General features: G+C 40.6%; 1 protein-coding gene across 1 annotated transcript in view; it reads right to left on the reverse strand.

Moving 5' to 3' along the window:
- Positions 1 to 20,288, reverse strand: part of LOC115388149 (immunoglobulin superfamily member 21-like) — a 171,865-nt gene that overhangs the window by 106,065 nt on the left and 45,512 nt on the right. The window contains 1 exon segment of the mRNA XM_030091092.1: positions 7,967 to 8,079. Within this exon segment, the coding sequence (XP_029946952.1) occupies positions 7,967 to 8,079 (113 nt within the window).

Consider the following 20,288-nt stretch of genomic DNA (forward strand, 5'->3'; position numbering starts at 1 on the left):
TGGAAAAAGATACGAGCTGTCAAAAAAAAAAAAGAAAGAAAGAGAAAAAAACAGCCTCAACTTCACAATAGTTGATGAATGAGATGGAAATGTTTTGAACCTTGACAATTACACTTGGGGATTACACAGCAGGAAGATAGACACCCAAAAACCCCACAGGAGAGTGCTAAGAGTGCACACTCTGTGAGCGCTCTTCTGAACTCAAAGATTCCTGTTGCCCAGGCAACCCTGTCTCCAAGATTTTAAACTCGGATTTAACATACGACGCCCCCCGTGTCTCTCCGCAGTCAAGAGGCAGGATTATTGGCTCGAAATAATACTCCCCTTTTCAGTCAAGCATCTGGTAACTTACACATCTATTCCTATTGAATTTCGGAGGTGGCACGTGGCAAATAGAGTCAACAATAAATCCACTGACACTGCAGCCTCAGGTGATGCATTACTATATTTCCTGGCATACTATGACAAGAGAGAAGTCTTTTGCATAACTGTTATATTGTGCTTTGACACTGTCAGCAGCTTTAATGGGATTTGTCAAATACAAGTAAATCGGAAACCACCACAGGCATTGTGAGAGCTGGGATAATATGAGGTGCACAGTGTGTGTGCACTGAGTGTCTCACCAATATTTGTGAATACATTCCTCTCTGCAACTTGGGCTGTGCAAATGTAGCCGTGTCAGTACTTTGTGTCCGGAGCTATTTTCATATTTCCAAATATAAACATCACGCTGCTCTAAGCAAGTAAGCAAAGGCAGCTGGCCTATGTCCAAAAAACAGCTGGCAAACACTTATGCATCCGTGTACACACACTTCTGTGCTGTTAAGATAATGGCAGTATGTCAAAAGGGAGAAAGTGTGCAGGCATTTTCGGATGTGAGAACTCAAGTAAAAGTCAAATCTGAGTAGATACATATAAATGACTGCCTCACATTCAACAAAAAAAAAAAAAAAAAGGGATTTTGTGGAGTAGAGCATATTTAACGGATGCCAAAAGGCCAAGTTCTGTTTTTCAGAGGTTGTGTTAGACCTTTCAGGACGAGGGAGAGCTGCACTCATCGCTGCACCCATGGGAAACGCTCCATGCAACCATATGAAGAAGTGCTCTCAGACAGACGGTAAAAGATAATGTTTTCCCAGATGTGGATATGTTTCTGCAATCAAATAAAATGCCGAACAGCAGCATTTCAAAAGGCATCGGGTTTAAAACGAGTCTAATATGAACTATCATCCCACTGTAGGACTCACACTCACTTAAAGGCAGACATCACACCGCTGCAATTTCCCGGTCCTATCTTCAGTACTCTGGCCCAATTTGTTTTGCACTCACGCTGACACTTACAGCATCAGATTTGACATATTTTCTCCAACAAAAACGTCTACAGCATCACTGTGTGCAGAGCTAAATGCAACAAAATGCATGTTAAATTAATGGGGTGTATTTTTCTTACCAGTAGGGAAATCGAGCACATCCTATAAAAGCTATAAGGTAGTCATAACATCAGCAGGATCGTCTGGGTTACCTGCATAACGTAAGATAAACTGCAAAGAGATTTTCATTCTAAAGTCATTATTACTTTCACTTTGGTCCCCTTACAGCTTTCTGAAACGTGTTGCACTCAGATTTCCATCAGATTTGAATAAAAAAAAAAGCCCCTTTGCAAGTCGGCTGATACATCTGTTTCACTTGGTCTTCATGTATTTCTGTGGCACCGCCACGGCGCGGGTGGAAGCGTTCACACTCCCATAAATGGACTGCACTAAAGCTGCAATTGCACGACGGTTCATTTCAACCACACCAAACGTGACAAATGTGAACAAACCCTCAGTCCTGAAACTGCTTGAGCTTGGACTTGATAAAACCTTGGCATATGTTTTTTTTTCTTTTTTTTTTTTTTGGAGAAGGAATATATTCTGAGCACGCTCTGACTGATGGCTACATTTAACTTTCCTGGGTGAGATGTTTGCTTGATGCACTGACAGTTTAATATCAACAAACGCAGTGTCTCGAAGTCATGCTATTTAATCCATTTTGTATAATTTCTACAACTATCTAGATGATTTCATGTATTTCCAGAAATACAACAATGTTAAAATAATGATTCTCAGCATGGCCCACACATTGCTGTAGTATCAGCACCATGTAAACTCACACAGAAACGCCCCATAAGTCTCAGGTGCTACAAGTTCTACCTGAGCGTTTGCAGGTTTTCTGGTTTCTGGCTTCTCCTCCCATAATCAAACATGCATTTAAAGCTGAATGGTGCCTCTGGATTGTCTGTAGGTGTGAATGTGAGCGAGTATTTCTCTCTGTTTTGCTCCCTGTGACTTCACCTTGTATAACTGCAGCAGACCAGGGAGATGGATGGATGCACCACCTTAAACAATTGGCTTCATCATAAATATCACATTGATAAGTATTTGAACAAACAAGGTAAAGCAGAACGGCTAAGAACTATAAAAAGTATACTGCGTTTAACATCAGTTGTATCTTTTTAATGATCTATTTACCATATTGTAATGCTGTTCTGTGTTGTACCGTTGGTTGTGAAGCTAACAGAGCTGTTATGCTCCGAATCTAATCTGTGGTGGCAGATGGCTTCATTAAAATTTGACAAGCGTTCAATGGTCGACAGCTGATGATTGAAATTTACAAATGTCTTTGGTTACCGTCCTTTTCTTGACATTAGAAACTATTGATTTGTTATGACTCCGAAGCCAGAACCAAAACACTGACAAGGGAGGGGGATTAGAGTCACTTCCATATATTCATTTACTTTAAAGTAATTTGGAAAACAAGGCATCCATTTAAACATCATTATCACTGTATGTGCTTGATGGTTTTCGAGGAAAGGTTAGAAAGCTACTCAACATTATGAAAGGAGACGATGAAGTTCATCTGAAATGAACAGTTTAACATCCGTTGTGCAACTTCCAAACAACTCCGGTGCCACGCAAAGTCACAAAGTACATAAAAATACATCAGTCTTCATGAGTTTTCTGCACAGTTGGAGCTTTAAACTCACAAAAAGACAATTCCAAGCGAAGCTTAGCAACGGAAGACAAAAAAAAAAAAAAAGAAAATGTACAGGCATTTGCTTTAAGTAAGTATAGGGATATCTGGAGGAGTTGGGAATAAATGATTTAGAAGAGGCTGATAAGACTGACATAACTGGAACATTTACATGGCATCCATCAATTTCAGAACTGCTCTAAGGTTTGAAAAAATCTAGTCTGCAATCTCAACTATTTATTTTGTGACAAAAAAAAAATTTAAAAAAATGAAAATAAAAATCCATAAATACAGAATGTGGGAACTGGACAGCTAGGCAGCTCAGGCTCACGGACGTATGAACATGAAGAACAGAAATTATATCTGGGAAATCATCAAAATGACTGATTAGAGCAGTTATTGCACGACATGATGTGAACCAGCGTGGCAGCATGACCCAGAATGCCCTGAGAATTCAATCCAGCAAAGAGCAGGATTATGAATCCAGGTGAATTTGATTCAGAGAAATGAAACCATCTAAGATGGACCATGCTTAAACAGAAAGACGGAAGTAAAGAAAGAGAGTGAGAGAGGAAGGATCAGGGAACTCGTAGAGGCCAGTGGTAAAGTAGCGGGGCGTCTCGGGAACGACACGTGTTGGCGGTGGAGAAAGAGAGAGAGGATCCCAGAAGAGTTCTGTCAGGGAGAGAGGAGGAATTCTGTAATGGGCATACAGAGGGTGGGGTGGGCGAACGGCACTGCAGAGACAGTTGATCCAGTGATTAAAATTAAGAAGAGTGCAGAGCGGCGCTCAACAGGCAAACGAACAAACAGCACTCCCTGCACCACCGTCCGCCCTGCATACCTGCGGGCCAACCGGGAGAAGTCCGGTATGTATATTCATTAGAATAGCACAAATTAAAACAAGCGCAGCATGAGACGAGCTGGTGCGCCTGCCTTTAAAGGAGCGGGATCTAAGCGCTGGCGTGCAGAGCTGCGCGGAAAGTCTTCGTCCAAAGACATTAGTCCCATCCTATCTAAAGATCCATCATTGCTATTTGGTATGCTGCTAAAGCGCAGATGACAGCTTGATGGTATTACACATCCATAGTGCTTAATCCGCGGCCTGCCAGTGCTCACCACTCACGACAAACATCCATGTGGCCTGCAGTGCAATATCATACACTTGAGAGGCTCTCATTTAGTTGCTCTTGAAGCATTAGCTCCAGGGCTACATAACATTCATTACTGAGGGCTGCTTTCACTCTCTGTCTCAGTCTGTCATCCTGAGCAAACCAAAACGAGAGCATCACAAGGGCCCGATCAATACAGGGGTGGGAGGCATGAAAACTGGACTAGCTAAAGTTCTTCTTGCTTTGTTTGTTGGAGATGTATTTACACCTCAATCCACTGTAATGTTTTTTTTCTTCAGTTTCTGGCTTGAATCATATGATACTTCATTACACATGATAAAATATTTTACACTTCAGTGCGTCTGCAGGAACATATGCACATGTGTGTGTTTCATATATATATATATATATATATATATATATATATATATATATATATATATATATATATATATATATATATATATATATATATATATAAAGCTTTCCCTGTCTCTGAACGCAACATACTAGCTATAATGTTCTCAGCCTCTGGCCTATCTGTTTATAATAGTGATACTTACTGGTTTTTATGCTACATTCTGATTTGTGTTTTGGTGATTTGATGCAGTTATCGAGCTTTATGCTTCCAAGCAGTTTGGCCGCTTGGATCCAATTTGAAAGTTCAGTTGGTGACAAAAGTCAGAATCAAGACTGATAGTTTTGCACAGCAGAAAAAAAAAGAAATACATATTTGAGGAAATCAAATGGTTCACTATGCACGTTTTATTGATATTATGTTTTTATCCCATCGTGCAATGTGGTCATTCAGATAGCTGACAATGAGAGAGAGTACAGCGAATGAAACACACGGATTAATGTCATTACAAAGCGCTAAAATAATCTAGCAGAAAATGTGCAGCTAATGACTAATGCTGAATAATAACGGACAGTGTGTCTGCTCATTAAAAATCCTTTCAAACGTGACTCAAGCCACTATAAAATAACTTATTCATGATTTGGAGGATAAAAGAAAATACAAAATACTTTTTTTTTAATAATAGAAACCAAGTGGGAACTCATATCAAATCCATTACTTTTATCTCTGCGGTTTTGAATATATTGTGGAGAATTTGAGTAAGTGTGGATTGAAAAGGTTCTCTGAAGTAATCAGGTTTATCTTACGAACATCCTAAGACGGGCTAATTCCGACTGCAGCCGGGTAGTGTTTTTCTGGAAGGAAAAAAAAAATAATCCTCAAACAGAATATGTCAGGATCGAGCGCCGCAAATGAGCACTCGCTGAAATATTCAGTTAATTCAGCCCATCCATCGGATTGGCCGAGGTTCAATTAGATATGAGGATTCCCCAGGTGAGTATCAACCCCGGCTGCATTTGAGCAGGAGGTAAAATAAGAAGTCAACAGCGTTTAGTCAAATAAAAGGCAGAGATTAAAGAAACTTTGGCGGCCAGGCGTGGGTAATTGATTTATAATTTATCAGCGGTTTGTGCTGAGCAGTGGCCACCGGAGAGATGGGGCAGATTTCTGTTACAACCTCTTGGCTTTCAATGTGCAAACACCTAATATAGGCAGCTCTATCCTCAGAGTGGTTATTTAAAGTGAAGTCATCAACAGACACTGGAAAAATCCGACAGAATATAAGCACAACAATACTGTACAAACCCCCTGCTTGATTAAATGAAATTGTCACAGCGATGAAAGTGATCTATGATGCTAAGGTGTGCGTGTAAAGTGCTATAAATCTCTTTTCGTCCTACCTTGAAAGGTCAGCATTTGCTAAGATGAGTCCAGAGACACTTTTATTTTATAATAATAAAAGTGAGAAAGCAGAAGCTGCTCTAAAGACAGAGTTCCTGCCTAAGCAATAAACTGCTGCTGGCTCACTAATGAGCGGCCCGGCTCAGACTGCCGGCTGAGACCAAGGTGAGTGGAACCACTGTGTTGTACTTTATTCTCGTAATGATCAGAAGCTATGAAAGAACTGCAAGGCACAAATAAAGAAAAGAAACGTACATTGAAAGTAGTTTCTCTGTTAAAAGGTTATTAGCCATTTTACAGTTAATGCTAATTGGATGCTGGGACGTAAACTGTTAAGTTCTTGGCGAGGACACTACTGTGATTTGCTCAAAGGTATTCTCATCACTGTGGTTACATTTACTGTACCGATGCCATATTAACATTCACTGCAGTTGTACTGTTTTATATTTTGTAAGGGAGTAGTCACAGTTGTGCGCCTTCATCAGGAAACGGGGTCGGAGGACATAAAAAGAGCTGGGAAAGAAGAGTCTGCAGCACACACAATACGCCGGATTCACACCAAGAAGAGGTAATGATCTGGACTCATCTCCACTTCATAGAACGTTCTCCTAACCTGCTTCAAAGCTTTCCCATCATGAGGACATCGCTGGATGTAAATCCCATGGAATTCGTCAAAAACGCTTCCGTGTATGAGAGAAGCAACTAAGAGCAGGGGGTGAAAACCTTCTACCCAGATCGCCAAACTGCGACCGGCACATCCACAGCCTCCAACATACAAAACCAATGAGCAGGTTTGCTCTTTGGAACCACTTGTCATCTTTAGCACCTGTTCAAAGGGCCCAGACACCAAGCTGTGAAGGCTCTGCATGGCCAACATGCACAACAGGAGCCTCTCTTTCACCACCACACTTCACATTACTAAACAACAAAGCTTTTTCAAGCATGTTTCTGAGCATATTACATTAATTTACCTGACCGCCTACCTGATCCTCATCATCATCATCATCCTCGCAGCCGGCGCTCCCAATAAACGTAAACGCAGGCAAAGGATACGGTAATTCAGTCTCACGTTAAAAGGCTTCTGCTGCAACCCCGTCACCTACAAATTGTATTAATTTACTTCTTATGAAGTGTGTACTGACCTTAATGTATGAGGTGAGGATAATGTTTCTTTTCACAGAAAGCGGCACATGCAAAGGTACCGGCACGGAGCAGAAAGCACTCTCCCGGTGCATTTGTTCGTCTGAGAACCCGAGTCATTATATTCAACCACATTCCTCAATAAATGACCCAACGCAGAGCAACGCGGACGACCCCGAGGCTGGGCGGATAATATTTCAGGGTCCTCGGTTTGTCTGCGTTCTGTAATATAAACCCAATCATCCATTCAAGCGACTTTATCAACATGGAAATGATTTTACAAAGCAAATCTGTACGGCTCTCAAGAATTACTGGAGAGTTTTTGGCAAAAACAAATGATCGGGCAAGGATGTGATGGCGGCAGCTGCTGCTGCTTTCCAATTCGAGTGCTTATCAGTGACTCTCTTGAAGTCAAACACATTTCCCCCCTCTGAACTGTAATATTTTAAACATTTGTTTTCCAATATTCACTTCTGTGTGAAACACACTGGTTTTATGGAACAGCAGAAACCTCACACTGCACGTGTTATTGTTTTTTTCCCCCTTTCTTCTTCTTTCAGCAGCAATTTAATTCTTCGCAGAGCTTCAACAGGGTAAAGCACCGACTGGGATTTTAATAAGTGTTGAGTCGCCAGCTGTGAACTATTAAGACATGATGGTGATGGCCAGCAGATTGAGAAATCAAATTTCCAACCAACAGCCAGTGATGCCTCCCATACAGCTGGCCCCAAATAATAGCTTGTTTCCTAACAACTGCGGTTTGACAGTGCGTGATTGTTCTCCAAAAAAACAGCCACATCCCCGCCATGCGATTACCGCCATTGATCTCCTTCCGCTGCCGAACGTCGAGAAATGTGTGCTGAGAGCAGCATTTCGCTGTGAAAGGCTGTGGGTGCATAGGCAGAAGAGAGGAAGAGGAGAGGAAGAGGAGCGGTTTACTTACCCTGTACCACACAATCTCCCGAAGCCTTCCGTCAGTTTTGAAGTTACACTTCAGAGTTACCGTCTCACCCACAACAACAGGAGGCAGGGGCTCTATGGTAACTGTCAAATATCCTGAGAGAGAGAGAGAGAGAGAGAGAGAGAGAGAGAGAGAGAGAGAGAGAGAGAGAGAGAGAGAGAATAAGGTTGTTTATTTTAGTCAGAATAAAGAAGAAAAAAAAATGAACAGCTGGTATTGATAGTCTGGAAAGATAAAGAAATGCACTTAAACAACAAGCTCCTTAATTTCTTCAATGGAACTTATTTTGTGGGAGAAATTCATTCATATAACAATGTCTTTGTCTATTTTTCAGAGCTTCTACACAAACCGATGACTTGGAGAACAAATTCCTGAATATCTGCTTGAAACATGAATATGAAATTCCAGAAGCACCTATTCCGAACTTTTAAGGTCACATCTTTTCATATGGACATCAATAAAAAAAAGGAAAAAAACAACTGCATCATGTTTGTGTAGAAGACACGTTTCCTTTTCATGAATGTTTTCTGTTGTGTTGGCCTTGCTTGTTTTGTTGTAGCGAGAATGCTTCGCCATGTCCCTCTCTGAAGCGCTTTGGCCTTGAATAACCGTGGTCGTGCAGTCAGCCTCTGAGTTAAGGCTCCGCAGCATCATGACAATTGAACAATTCCACATTCGCAGTCAGTACAGAGTGTAGGGAGACCTGTCAGAACTAAGAAAACAGAAGTGCGTTTCTGATGAGAAGGTGTTTAAACGGCAACGCCGTCGCGGTGATGGACAGGGCGAACTCAGCCGTTCTTCACCGTGCAATTTGTTCTTACGTCAAAGAACTGACAGTCTAATTAACGCCGTGCAGTAAACAATTTAAAACTTTGCAAATGTAAAAGAGGAGATTTCGAACATCATTTTGTATTGCCGTCACACATTTAAGTAAATCTAAATGAGACGTACCAATGAAGCACGAGTAGAAATCTGTTGAACAAAAGCAAGTGTCAGAAAAATCAATTCCCCGTGCGTCCTGAGTGTGTGTGACTCTCCGGAGTGTTTCTCGCTGGCAAACTGTCCAGAAAGCAGCCTGCCCTTCGCCCGGACGAGCTCCAGCTCCCCGTGACTTGAACTTGGACAACGAAGGTATAAAAGACGGATGGATGTATGGATGAAGAGGAGCAAAGTCTTCAGGTGATATACAGTTTGCCTGATCATCAAGCCTCTGCACTCTGCGCCATTACTTCCAAGGCACACAATAGTGCACACACATGCACAAATTTGCAGCTTTATCTTGGTGACGCCTTCCCTCTGACACAGTGCATTTCAGAGCTGCCTACCTTCCACGCACGCACGCACCCAGCCGTGCACGCACCCAGCCGTGCACGCACCGAGGGTGATAACACTGCAGCTTATGTACTGCATAGGTATGAGATTGTATCTCCTAAATAAAAATGAGGGGATACAAAAGCAATTACCTCGTGATAATGAGAAGACCTGAGAGAAAACAAATACATCCAAAAACTGCAGGGGGGGGGGGGTGACGGTGACTGAATGGAACTGAAGGGAGGGATCATGAACAACAACAAAGGTGCAGCGCCGGAAAATCTATCATATCTCTAACGTGTGCAGTTGTGCTTTTATTATTACTGCAAAGTAAACGTCTTCATCACAAGCACGATGTGATGGAGACGGAGCGTGGGCCGCTTTCTGACGGACAGGCAGCCGGCTGCCCGGCAGCTTCAACACATTCAGCATTTCATGGGAAACTCGTATCACACAAAAACAGATGGATATCAAAGTAAAACGCAGGATCAAATGGGACCTTATGCTAATTTTCACACATACTATTGATATATTTCCATTGCATGAAGCCAGGTTTTCCGATTTGATCCCAACACAGAAAGCTAATGGTGAATATATTTAAGACTAAATCAACTCAATGGCGCACACACGCACACAATAAAGAAATATAAGTCAAACAGACAGCGAAGCTGTCACTAAACAGAAAGGCAAGTTTTACAACAAGAGCTGTCAACTGTAAAAATATCTAAGAAAAACAATAGATTCTCAGACGGTACAGTCGCAGCATGCAGCCTCGCTGTTACGTAACAAGTGTCTCACTCACTCTGCACCCAACAGGAAAAATATAAATTAAAAAAAGATCTGATGCACCTTTCAACAGCTGGCTTCATTCATTAGACTGGAGTTATTCTCTTTAATAACTGAAGTGTGTGCGGTTTCTTTTCACATGCAGTCTGTGCGCACAGCGCTGGTGGGTCTGGACCAGAGTTATGTGGCTGAAGAACAACACAGGAAAGAAACACACTCAACTTTTAAAGGACTTTCAGTATCACTCACACTAATTTTTCCCAAAAAAAATAAAGAAAAATCTCATGTCCTCAGTGAAAAAGTGCTCTAATATGAATGTTTAATTCAGACATGTTTGTTTTGTGAAAACAAGTTCATTAGTTGCATTGTTTCTATTTGTAACTTGAACAATCTGAGTGCAAAAATGAATGTTTTGACTTCAACTATTACATAATGATTTTCATTAAAAAACACACAAAATAAGAAGATAAAATAAAATCAATTATTATAATACGATTAAAAGATTAATCAAATGAATTTTTTTTTAAAATCATTCAGCCCCAACTCTTAGCAACAATTTGTAATCACTTGATGATAGTGACAGTTTTTTTTGTGCTTGTGTGTTTCTGTTTTTTCCAAAAAAAAGACCTTGTGTGTCCCATCATGGTGCAGTGGTTAGCACTGACTCCAAGTCTGGAAAATACAAGTAAAATACACAAAGGGATCGAGAGTCACTCCTACTGCAATTAAGCACACTTAAAAATATATATTAAAAAAATTATGTTAGGGATTTTCAAATTACAGAGTTTCTTTCAAAGTCAAACGACTACAGAACTCTACAAGACAGAATAAAGGATGATAGAGTTTGATGAGTTTTTTCTTGGCTGATGAGACGATCGTGCCAGTTTTATGTCACTGACAGAGTCTGCATTTATAAATCCATGTGAAAGTTAACATAAACAGCTTTTTTATTTGTCGTCGTTACTGATGTACTCTGAGGAATAATTTTCTTCATATTTAAACTCAGAAACTTTTTCAATGAGTCACCAAAATTTGTCAAACAGACAGAGTGTTTTTTTTCTTCCCTTAGCTGTAGTTAACGATGGTTTTTAAAACACAGTAATGGGTTGGTATAATGTACCGGGAAGAAAAATACTTAGAAAAACGGAACGACTTTCAAAAGTCTACAAAACTAAACATTTTGAAGAAACGGCACATCTCCGAGAGGTCCTGGGTATCTGCCTCGGCAGACACAGATCAACTTGTCTCTCGTGTCAGCGCACCTAGATATGCTTATTAAAGAATCTTAATTTAATCAGCGGGCTGGAGAGATCTTCTCTCCAGAGTCAAATTGAATGGATAAACCTTTTCGGAGACGGCATGTCATTAACACAGAGCTGGTGCTCTTAAAGAAAATCCTCACCACTTACGATGAAACCACAAGAGGAGCAGTCTGGCCTGGTAAATGTCTCTCTGTGAGTTTTCCAGAGAGCGAGTGGAAATGCATATTACGAGTAAGAAAAAAAAAAAAAAAGTCAGCTGCCTCTGAGGGATACAGAGTTACTCGCTTGCTGGGAGATAAGTGCGCTTCTTGCCTTTGGTAATGGACGTATTTACTTATAGGTGGTAAAACATTCCTCAGTAATTCTAGATGGCGGTCCTGGTCTGTGGCTGCAGGGATTAATTTTGAACAATTCATTGACTATGTGGCACAGAGGAAAATGTAGCAGAGCCAATGACCAAAAGGAAAAAAAAAAAAAACACCACCACTGCAGAGCATGTGGGGAGAAAAGAGGAATTTTTTAAAAGAGCAAATTACATGGGTTACGCACTCGTGCCAGAGAAGTTCACATATGGAATAATCCCTGCGAGAAAACTAGAGCAGTTGCAGTTCGCATAAACCAAGACATGAGGGCATAATTCCCATGCAATATCCATCCAAAGCCATCCAAATGACTTCATAAATTAGACACATTTTATTTGCCAATTTTCTGTTGAAAGAGTTCCAAATAAGCAATAATGCCTGTTATGTTTGTGATGCCCGTATTAAAACTCCAGCAGGGAAAAAAAAAAAAAAAAAACTGCGTTAATACACACCGAGCATTAAAAATAACAACAAAATTACACAAGTGTTTGTTCAAGAAGTCAGCCATCAAAGATAATTCAACAATTGTGTTGATTCAGACAGCTGTTCAGGAAGTGAATCTCCTCTGAGTGGACATAAAAGTCTCAAATCAGCGCTTGTCACCACAAAACACTGAAAACAACACTTCCTCCGACTGGGCAGCCTCACACAAACAACACAAACCGCACATTTCTGAATTTTCTAAACAGAGATGGGTTAAGAAAAAAATAAAGAAATAAATAAAACATGCTAGTCCAATTTCTCTTCTTTTTGTAATCACAATGTTGAGATTCAAAATGATTCTTATCAAAAGAAGAAGCACATTGTTTCACTTAGCAGCTATTACAAAATACAATGAATTGAAAGGAATTCTCCAATTCTCCAACAAAACAAAACAGCAATATTTAACTGCAAAAGCAAATGTTTTTACACAAAGCATGTCATTTGCTTCAAAAAAAGAGTTTTCATGAGGATCTAAGACTTTGGAGTGAGGTGTAATCTCAGCAATGAGCTTTAGCAAGACGTGCCTGTTCATGTGAACGGAAGATTCCAAGAAAATGACAGAAGCTCAGATATTCTGTATTAAAACGTTTGATTGAGAACAGACGTCACTTCCAACATGAAGTGTGTTGTAATATTCAGCTGCACTGGGATGGGGTGGTGAGCACGCTCCCCTATATTCAAAAGCATGAGTCTGAGGTTAATCAGTGACTGTTAGTCAGGGGTGTCAAACATAAGGCACATGGGCCAAAAGCAGCTCACAATGGCCTCCAATACAGTCCAGAAAACAACCAAGGAAATTGTAAGGGTTACGATGAAAAAAACTGTTTTTTTTTTTTGTTTTTTGTTTTTTACAGCTTTCTTAAAAGTAGTGGACATAACAACACTGACTCAAGACAGCCTCATGGCAAGCAGACGAGCATCTGTTTAAAAAAATATGCATGCAAAAAAAAAAAGGCTGCGAAATGCAGCAGATATTGACAGGTTTTTTTTTTCTCACATGCCTATGAATTCTTCACCATAAAGTGTCATTAAATTGGCTTTATGTTGAGACTGCAGTCATTTTTGTTAGAAACTGTGAAACATTTTGCAAAGACAGACTTTTTCTAAACTTATCCTTGACCACAGCAGAGAAAAAAACATTAAAGTTACTGTTTAAAATATAATATATGTCACTATTTCACCAGTCCTGCCAGCTCAATAAGACACTGGGCTCTATGTGGACCCTGAATTAAACCGTATTTGATATCTCTGCTCTGGGTGATTGCCACTAGGTGAGAATGTCAGAGTGTGTGTGGTTGTTTGATGCTCTGTGTTTTGCCCTCTCACACGACTGGTGATCTGCTCAGGGTGTAAAGCAACATACCAGATGGACGATTTGTCAAATTTATCTTAAAATACTGTAATGAACTCACATATTCAAGAATTCAAGAAATAATGATGATTCCATTAGATATGACACAATGACGACACATGTGAGACTGGGAACGTGGGAGGTCTGCCATTCTGAACTTCTCTGGTTGAGAAAAGAAAAGGCCAGAGAGGGAACCTTTCACATGGAATTACTGCACAGCGTTAACCGTGTGGTCCTGCATCTGAGAGAAGCACAAAATATATTCATACAGTGCTCGCAGCCGCGGCACATGAGCATCAAACATTCTGCTGGGCACACGATACCTTGAAATCTAATGCTCCCAAAGCACAGCTGTGACTCCCGCACGGTGGCGAGCACCAGCAGTGTTTGTGTCGGATATGCTGTACTTCCAATTACTGAGGCGGGGAGACTGAAAAAAAAAATGTGGATGGAGGTTTTAAACACATTTGATCAAACTAAAAATTATTCTACGTCCTCGGAGAAGCCAACCGCATTGAAGGGACAATTAATTATTATCATTCTCTAAGAAATCCTTGAAATAAATCCACTTGTCTGGACTCGGAAATCTATTTGCTAACCAGCAGAATGCTGGGATATCATTGTAAGAGCATATAAGCAAGTCTGGAGTGGCCAGAGAGAGCGCGGCACTTAATTGGCTCATATTAGCTGGTTGTGGAGGCAGACAAGGCCTCCGGCTTGTCTTAATCCATCAGAGGCGCTGTTGGAACAACATCTAATGAGGGCTGCAAACTATGCTATCTCCCATTAATAACAGCAATTTGCCAAGATGCAATGAGAAAACAAAACACAGCCAATGATGGACCAGCCCAAAACGTGGCTGTTATTGTGTTTTGTGATTTATGGCTGTGGCCTACCTCTGCCTAGATGTCAGTGCAACTAAATGTGTGAGGAAGAAATGTATGGCTCCTCGCTTCTCTTCCTCACCTCCGTCTCTAAGCAGCATAAAGAAATGCTGAGAGTCTGAGACGTATTTATGCCCATCATCACTTTTCAGAAGGAAATATATGGAAATTGTTTGTTTCCAAACACAGGTATAAACATGGAAGAGGAGTGTAGCGCTCTATGTGAAAACATCACCCGTCTGAGGTAGGAAAAAAAAGGAATCAAGTAAAGCGCGTCAAATCAATATGTCTGCCCATGCCATATTAAACATCATCTGCAATTAAAGACGTACAATATGCCCTGTAAGAAAGTGAGCTATAAACAGGGAGCCATGTAGGAATCGATAAATTCACTTACTAACTGCACCCCTAAAACCATGTGGCTGATTTAAAAGCAGTGGCTTAAGGCATTTGAGCAGTGATGTGTTGTTAATAGGGTGGGAGGCTCTTTGGAAAAGCCATAGCTGACATGTTAATGCTTTGCACTGTTTTGGCAGCAATAACCTCTCCGTTTGTACCGTGAGCATTTAGTCAATGTTCTGCAGATTCCTCGAAAAATATGTTCAACTCCAAAGCCTCGGGCAAGTAGGCGTATAGATTATGTAAATAAGGCATATAATGTATTATATTCACATGGTTTAAAATTAAAACTACTGACTAAGTGAGACACCTAATGACCATTAAATCTGAACCACACGGATATCAAAATAAGTGATTTCACCGTTTCCTTAATTGTTATATTGTTGAAACAAACATTTACTATCGTTATTATTATTGTTGTAGCTTTTTTTTAATTTCTGGGTCTAGTAGTAACTAAAGTTGAAAATCAGGAGGAGTAAATTATTTATGTAGTGGTTAGGAACTTTCATCTCAGAGCATATGTGAAGTTTGAATGTTCTCAAAGCTTGTTGTAAAACGTTCACTTTTCTCCTCACACTGCTTTTTTACCCCCATCCTGAGTTTGGGATGGATCCAGAGCACCGTGATCCCAAGTAGGACCAACCGGTACAGGTAATGAATGAATTTACAATCACTGAGGCCATGCTAGTTTACTTCATTTGAAAAGTAAAAATGACACCATGTTTTGTGGTGAAACAATAGTAAATGCACTGCAGTGATCAGCAGACATTCAAGTTGGCAAGTATGTAAAGTATATTGCAAAAATAAATAAATTGAGCACAGATTTGCAAATCCAGGTAAAGGTATATGATAAATGAAAGTTCATTAACATGCAGCATCCCTTCATCTTGTGACAATGTGAATGTGGCCTGTGAAGGACCATCCAGATTCTATATGACTGAAGTAGAAGTCTGGTCCGCAATGCCAGCAGTCAGTCACACCCGTTCCCGATGCATGCTGGACTCTGGCAGGGCTGCCCTTTGTCACCGGTTCTGTTCATCATTTCCGGGGGCCGGAGGGGGTGCGGTTCAGGGGCCACAGGACTGCGTCTCTGCTTACAGATGACATTGTCCTGCTGGCTTCGTCGAGCCCGGACCTGCAGCGTGCGCTGGGGTGGTCTGCAGCCGAGTGTGAAGCTCAGCACCTCCAAATCCGAGGCCATGGTCCTCGACCGGAAGAAGGTGGTCTGCCCTCTCCAGGTCGACAGAGAGACCCTGGCTCAAGAGGAGGAGGTAAAGTATCCTGGGGTTTCGTTCTCGAGTGGGGGACGGATGGAAAGATGGAGATTGACAGATAGTCGTATCGGTCTGTTGTGGTGAAGAAGACGCTGAGCTGAAAGGTGAAACTCTCAACTGACTGGTCAATCTACGTTCCTACCCTCACCTATGGTCATGAGCGACCCGGTCCCACAAAATGAATGAATAGGGTTTCTTTTGTTGCCGCTTTTGTCAACTTTACTGATACAAATCTCTCCTCCAAACGTCTGTGACATCGAATAAGAATACAAATAAGAATAAAAACTAGGGATGTGCGAGTACCGATACCAGGTATCGGTATCGGGCCGATACTGGCCTTATTTCAAGGTATCGGGTACTCATGAAGGCTACCGATGCCAGCCGCCGATACTCACGGCAAGAAAACCCCACGCGTAGTAAGCCCTCCTCACCAGCAGTTGGCGGTAGTGCGACCAAATGGGATGCAAGCTGCCGACAAACATGAAGGAGGAAGAAGCTCCTCTCTGGAGCTGACAGGCGCAGGGCTACACTGCAGCGGGTTGATTCTCCATGAGTCTCATCCAGAGCAGAGACAACAGGATGAATCCAGAACGGCTGCTCGTCTCACCAAAACTTCGCCGGTGTGGAAATTCTTTTATATAAGTGAAAACGAGCCGAGCTTTGCAGAATGCAAACTCTGCAATGCTAAAATTGCTAAAGGAGGTGCGCGATGTTGTTCATTTACCACTAGTAATTTGTTTAAACACCTCAGGGCGAAGCTTGTGGACGAGAGTCTGACGCTGTTGTGCTGGAAAAAAAGAAAACTCCGGCAGCAACTCGACGGCAAACTCTGCAGAAGACCGAGAAACTGAAGAGCAGAGATCCGAGAGCAGCACAGAGAACACGAGCAACTCTTTAAACTTCTCTCTTTGACTTTAGTTCATAAAAAAAATCATTAAAATTAGTACATTTAAAAACCTTAGTTTATGTAAAGTGGAAAACTGTTTTATCTTGCACTTAATTTCATTTAAAAACCGTTAAAATAAATTCATTTTAACAAGTGTATAACGTAGAGTTGTTTGTTTACGTCTTGTAAGTCAGTTCATTTAAAATAAAACTTAAAATTCAGAGAAATTGTTTTGTCTTGCACTTAATTTCATTTAAATAAGTGTAAACTCAGAGTTGTTTGTTTTATTTTTCAGACTATTATTTTGGACTTAAACATCGTGGCTGGGCTGCCTTTTTATTAGAAATAAAATTCATTTTCAAAAATAATCTGTCATTGCATTATTTTAAATTGTATGTATATAAAGTATCGGTATGCGAGTATCGGTATCGGTGAGTACTGAAGATGAAGTACTCGTACTCGGTATCGGTCTGAAAAAAAGTGGTATCGCACATCCCTAATAAAAACATTAGTACCCATTAAATGACTACCTTTAACATGTTGGTGTTGAATCGTAGCGTCACTATTAGTGAAAACATTTCAAACAGATTGTTACATGCATTGCTTTTAATGACACAGCTTATCATCGGGCCAAGACAGCATTCTTAAATAGCAACAAAGACGTTATGCAAAGTAAAGACAAGATAACTGAAAACCGTTTATCTGAACTTTCTGTGTAGATTGTCACGTTTAGCCTGACAGCAATAAAATACATGTGCTTCTCATTTTGAGCCGCGGGCAATATGGAAGCATTCATGATGCATGTATGATGTAATATGATGCATTTCTATATGAGGTTATTTAAAGATCTGTGACCAATGAGATGCAATGTGATCTGCATAAATCTGAAAAGAGATGCAGCCAAACAGTGAAAACAATTGGGCAAGAAATGGACGCAAACCTAGTTTTAGTTTTTAGTTGTTTTTTTGTTTTTTTGTTTTTTTTTTTTTTTTATTATATCTAAGTGTAGTGGTTACATATTTAAATTATCTAGTTCGATCCTGATTCAAAACAAAGAAAATGAGGGTTACTTCTATTACAACACCGTTTCTGCTCCTTTCAGCAATCTTGCAGTGTTGAAAGTCAGAATGGATAAATGAATCCTGCAGTGAAAAATGTCCAACAGAGTCAACACATCTCAAATAGTGATTTGTAACTGCACATGCAAGCTGAGCTCAGGAAGCGTTACGTGGCGGGAGAATCTCGATGACAAACGGTTGATTTATTCTGACCAAGAACACAATCTGTGCCTGTGGAGAAGGTCTTCTTTTGTAAACAGAAAGCTGGGAGCTGATGTGTTTTTCAATCAGAGTGATTTACTGTTTAATGACATGCTTCAGCTTCAAGAGAGTCAGCACCTGCACGCTGTAATCCACCGGCCTCCCACAAGCACCCAGCGTACAGTGGATGGCAATCACAAGCTACGCCAGCAACGGGCCCCGCTTCAGAGGCATGTGGAATCACCAGGTAGTTGGCAACAAGAGTCTTTGAACTTAATTCAGCCTGATGCAGGAATCTATAGCCCTCTGAGACAGACAGCGAGACAGCAATAAAAAACCTGATCCTTCTATTCTACTGGGCTACGAACCAGACAACACAATAAAAGAAAAAAACTAAAAAAAAAAAAACATGTTTGCAAATTTCTGCTCATTTAACAAAAGCCATAAAATTAATATCACATTCTCTTGTTCATCTTGTAATTTTGTGACGATGCAGTTTGTTTATTTCTTCTGTAAAACAGCTTCTAATTTGCAAGCATATTTTAATTCTGCATACAATGAAAGTACAATTCTGAGGGTGGCTCCTTAGAATCAATAGCAGCCCTGGATTTGAGCAATTATTTGCTTAAATTGTAGACAAGAGTGTAACACGCATTAACATGCAATTTGCAACAAAAAATGTCAATCAAACCAAGAATGCAAACATTTACTCTGGAGTATTTTCAATGGAAATTCAAGAGGAAGTCATTTCATGGGGTCTTTAATTTATATTAAACTTTTTAGGTCTCGATAGATCGATACATAGATAGACATTGTTTTTTAATATAGAAACCTTAAATTATGTTGGCAACCTCTCAGAAAAACCCTTCGGAGAGACAGTTGAGCACCAGCAACATAAAACTTGCATGATAAAGACCGAGGATGACCACTGCTGCAGCTTGCAAGAGGCCCCCAGAGAGTAATTGGAGCGCCATATTTCTGATGGCCACACCATCAGGGGAGATGACACACAGCCATGTCTGGTGCAGATTATCCAGCTGGGATCGTGTGTGTGTGTGTGTGTGTGTGTGTGTGTGTGTGCAGGGACAAATGCGCCATTAGCTTGTGGGTTCTCACTGGAGATTTAAAAGGCCTGAGGAGTCTGCCACGCGTTTGTTTATTCATGTGTCCGAGGAGCATTGCACGAATAACGGGAGAAAATGGGAGACTGTCACTAACGCTGAGGGAGAGGGTGTCATTGCATGAAATCACTTCATGTCTGGTTATACGGCATGATCCGAAAATTTCATTTTATGGCCATAAGATGCCAGCAGAGGAACTAGAAATATTAAAATCAGATTCTGACAGGTGTGATTCTTAAAAAATCTGAAAGGAGAGAATATTAGTATCTACATGATTAAAAAAAGTCTGCGCATGAGAAAATTGACAACATCATACAGTGAAATCTAACACTGAGTAACACACAAGATGAACTCTTATGACGTGTCGACAGGACAAAACTCATTTTTAGCTTTGAGGGAGAAACTTGCATCAGTTCAGCTTCGTCTAAATTTAGATTTCTTCCCTCTTCTGTCTTCGTCGCTGCAGCTGTGAGAAATAATTTGTTATTGTTCTGAGGCTGCCAATCTCAATTATTTAGTGAGAAATCAACCAATTTCTGCTCAGGGTGTAGCTGTGCCTCTGATTTTTGAAAACAGCTGCACTAAAAAAACTGCATTTATCACTGTGTGAGAGACAAAAGTTATGAAAAAGTTTAGGATGGTGAAAAGAGGTTTTATCCCAGGTTTTACAGCTCTCCGCGCCCCCGCATGACCTCGGAGTCACAATCTGTAAAATGCAAATTCTGCATAGAGGGACAAAACGTTCTCAATGAAAACATGAACCATCAATGTAGTGACAGGCAGCGATGTCTCAGCGATTGAAAACAGCACCAAACTTGTTGTTTTTTAAATTGTCATCTGAGTGTGAAACGTTCTAAAACATGATTTTTTCAGTCAATAGTTGCCATGTAAACAGGGCCTGAGATCATTGCATGGTGGACAGACAG

Source organism: Salarias fasciatus, chromosome 5 (assembly GCF_902148845.1).
Source record: "Salarias fasciatus chromosome 5, fSalaFa1.1, whole genome shotgun sequence".
In the NCBI taxonomy this organism is placed as follows: domain Eukaryota; kingdom Metazoa; phylum Chordata; class Actinopteri; order Blenniiformes; family Blenniidae; genus Salarias; species Salarias fasciatus.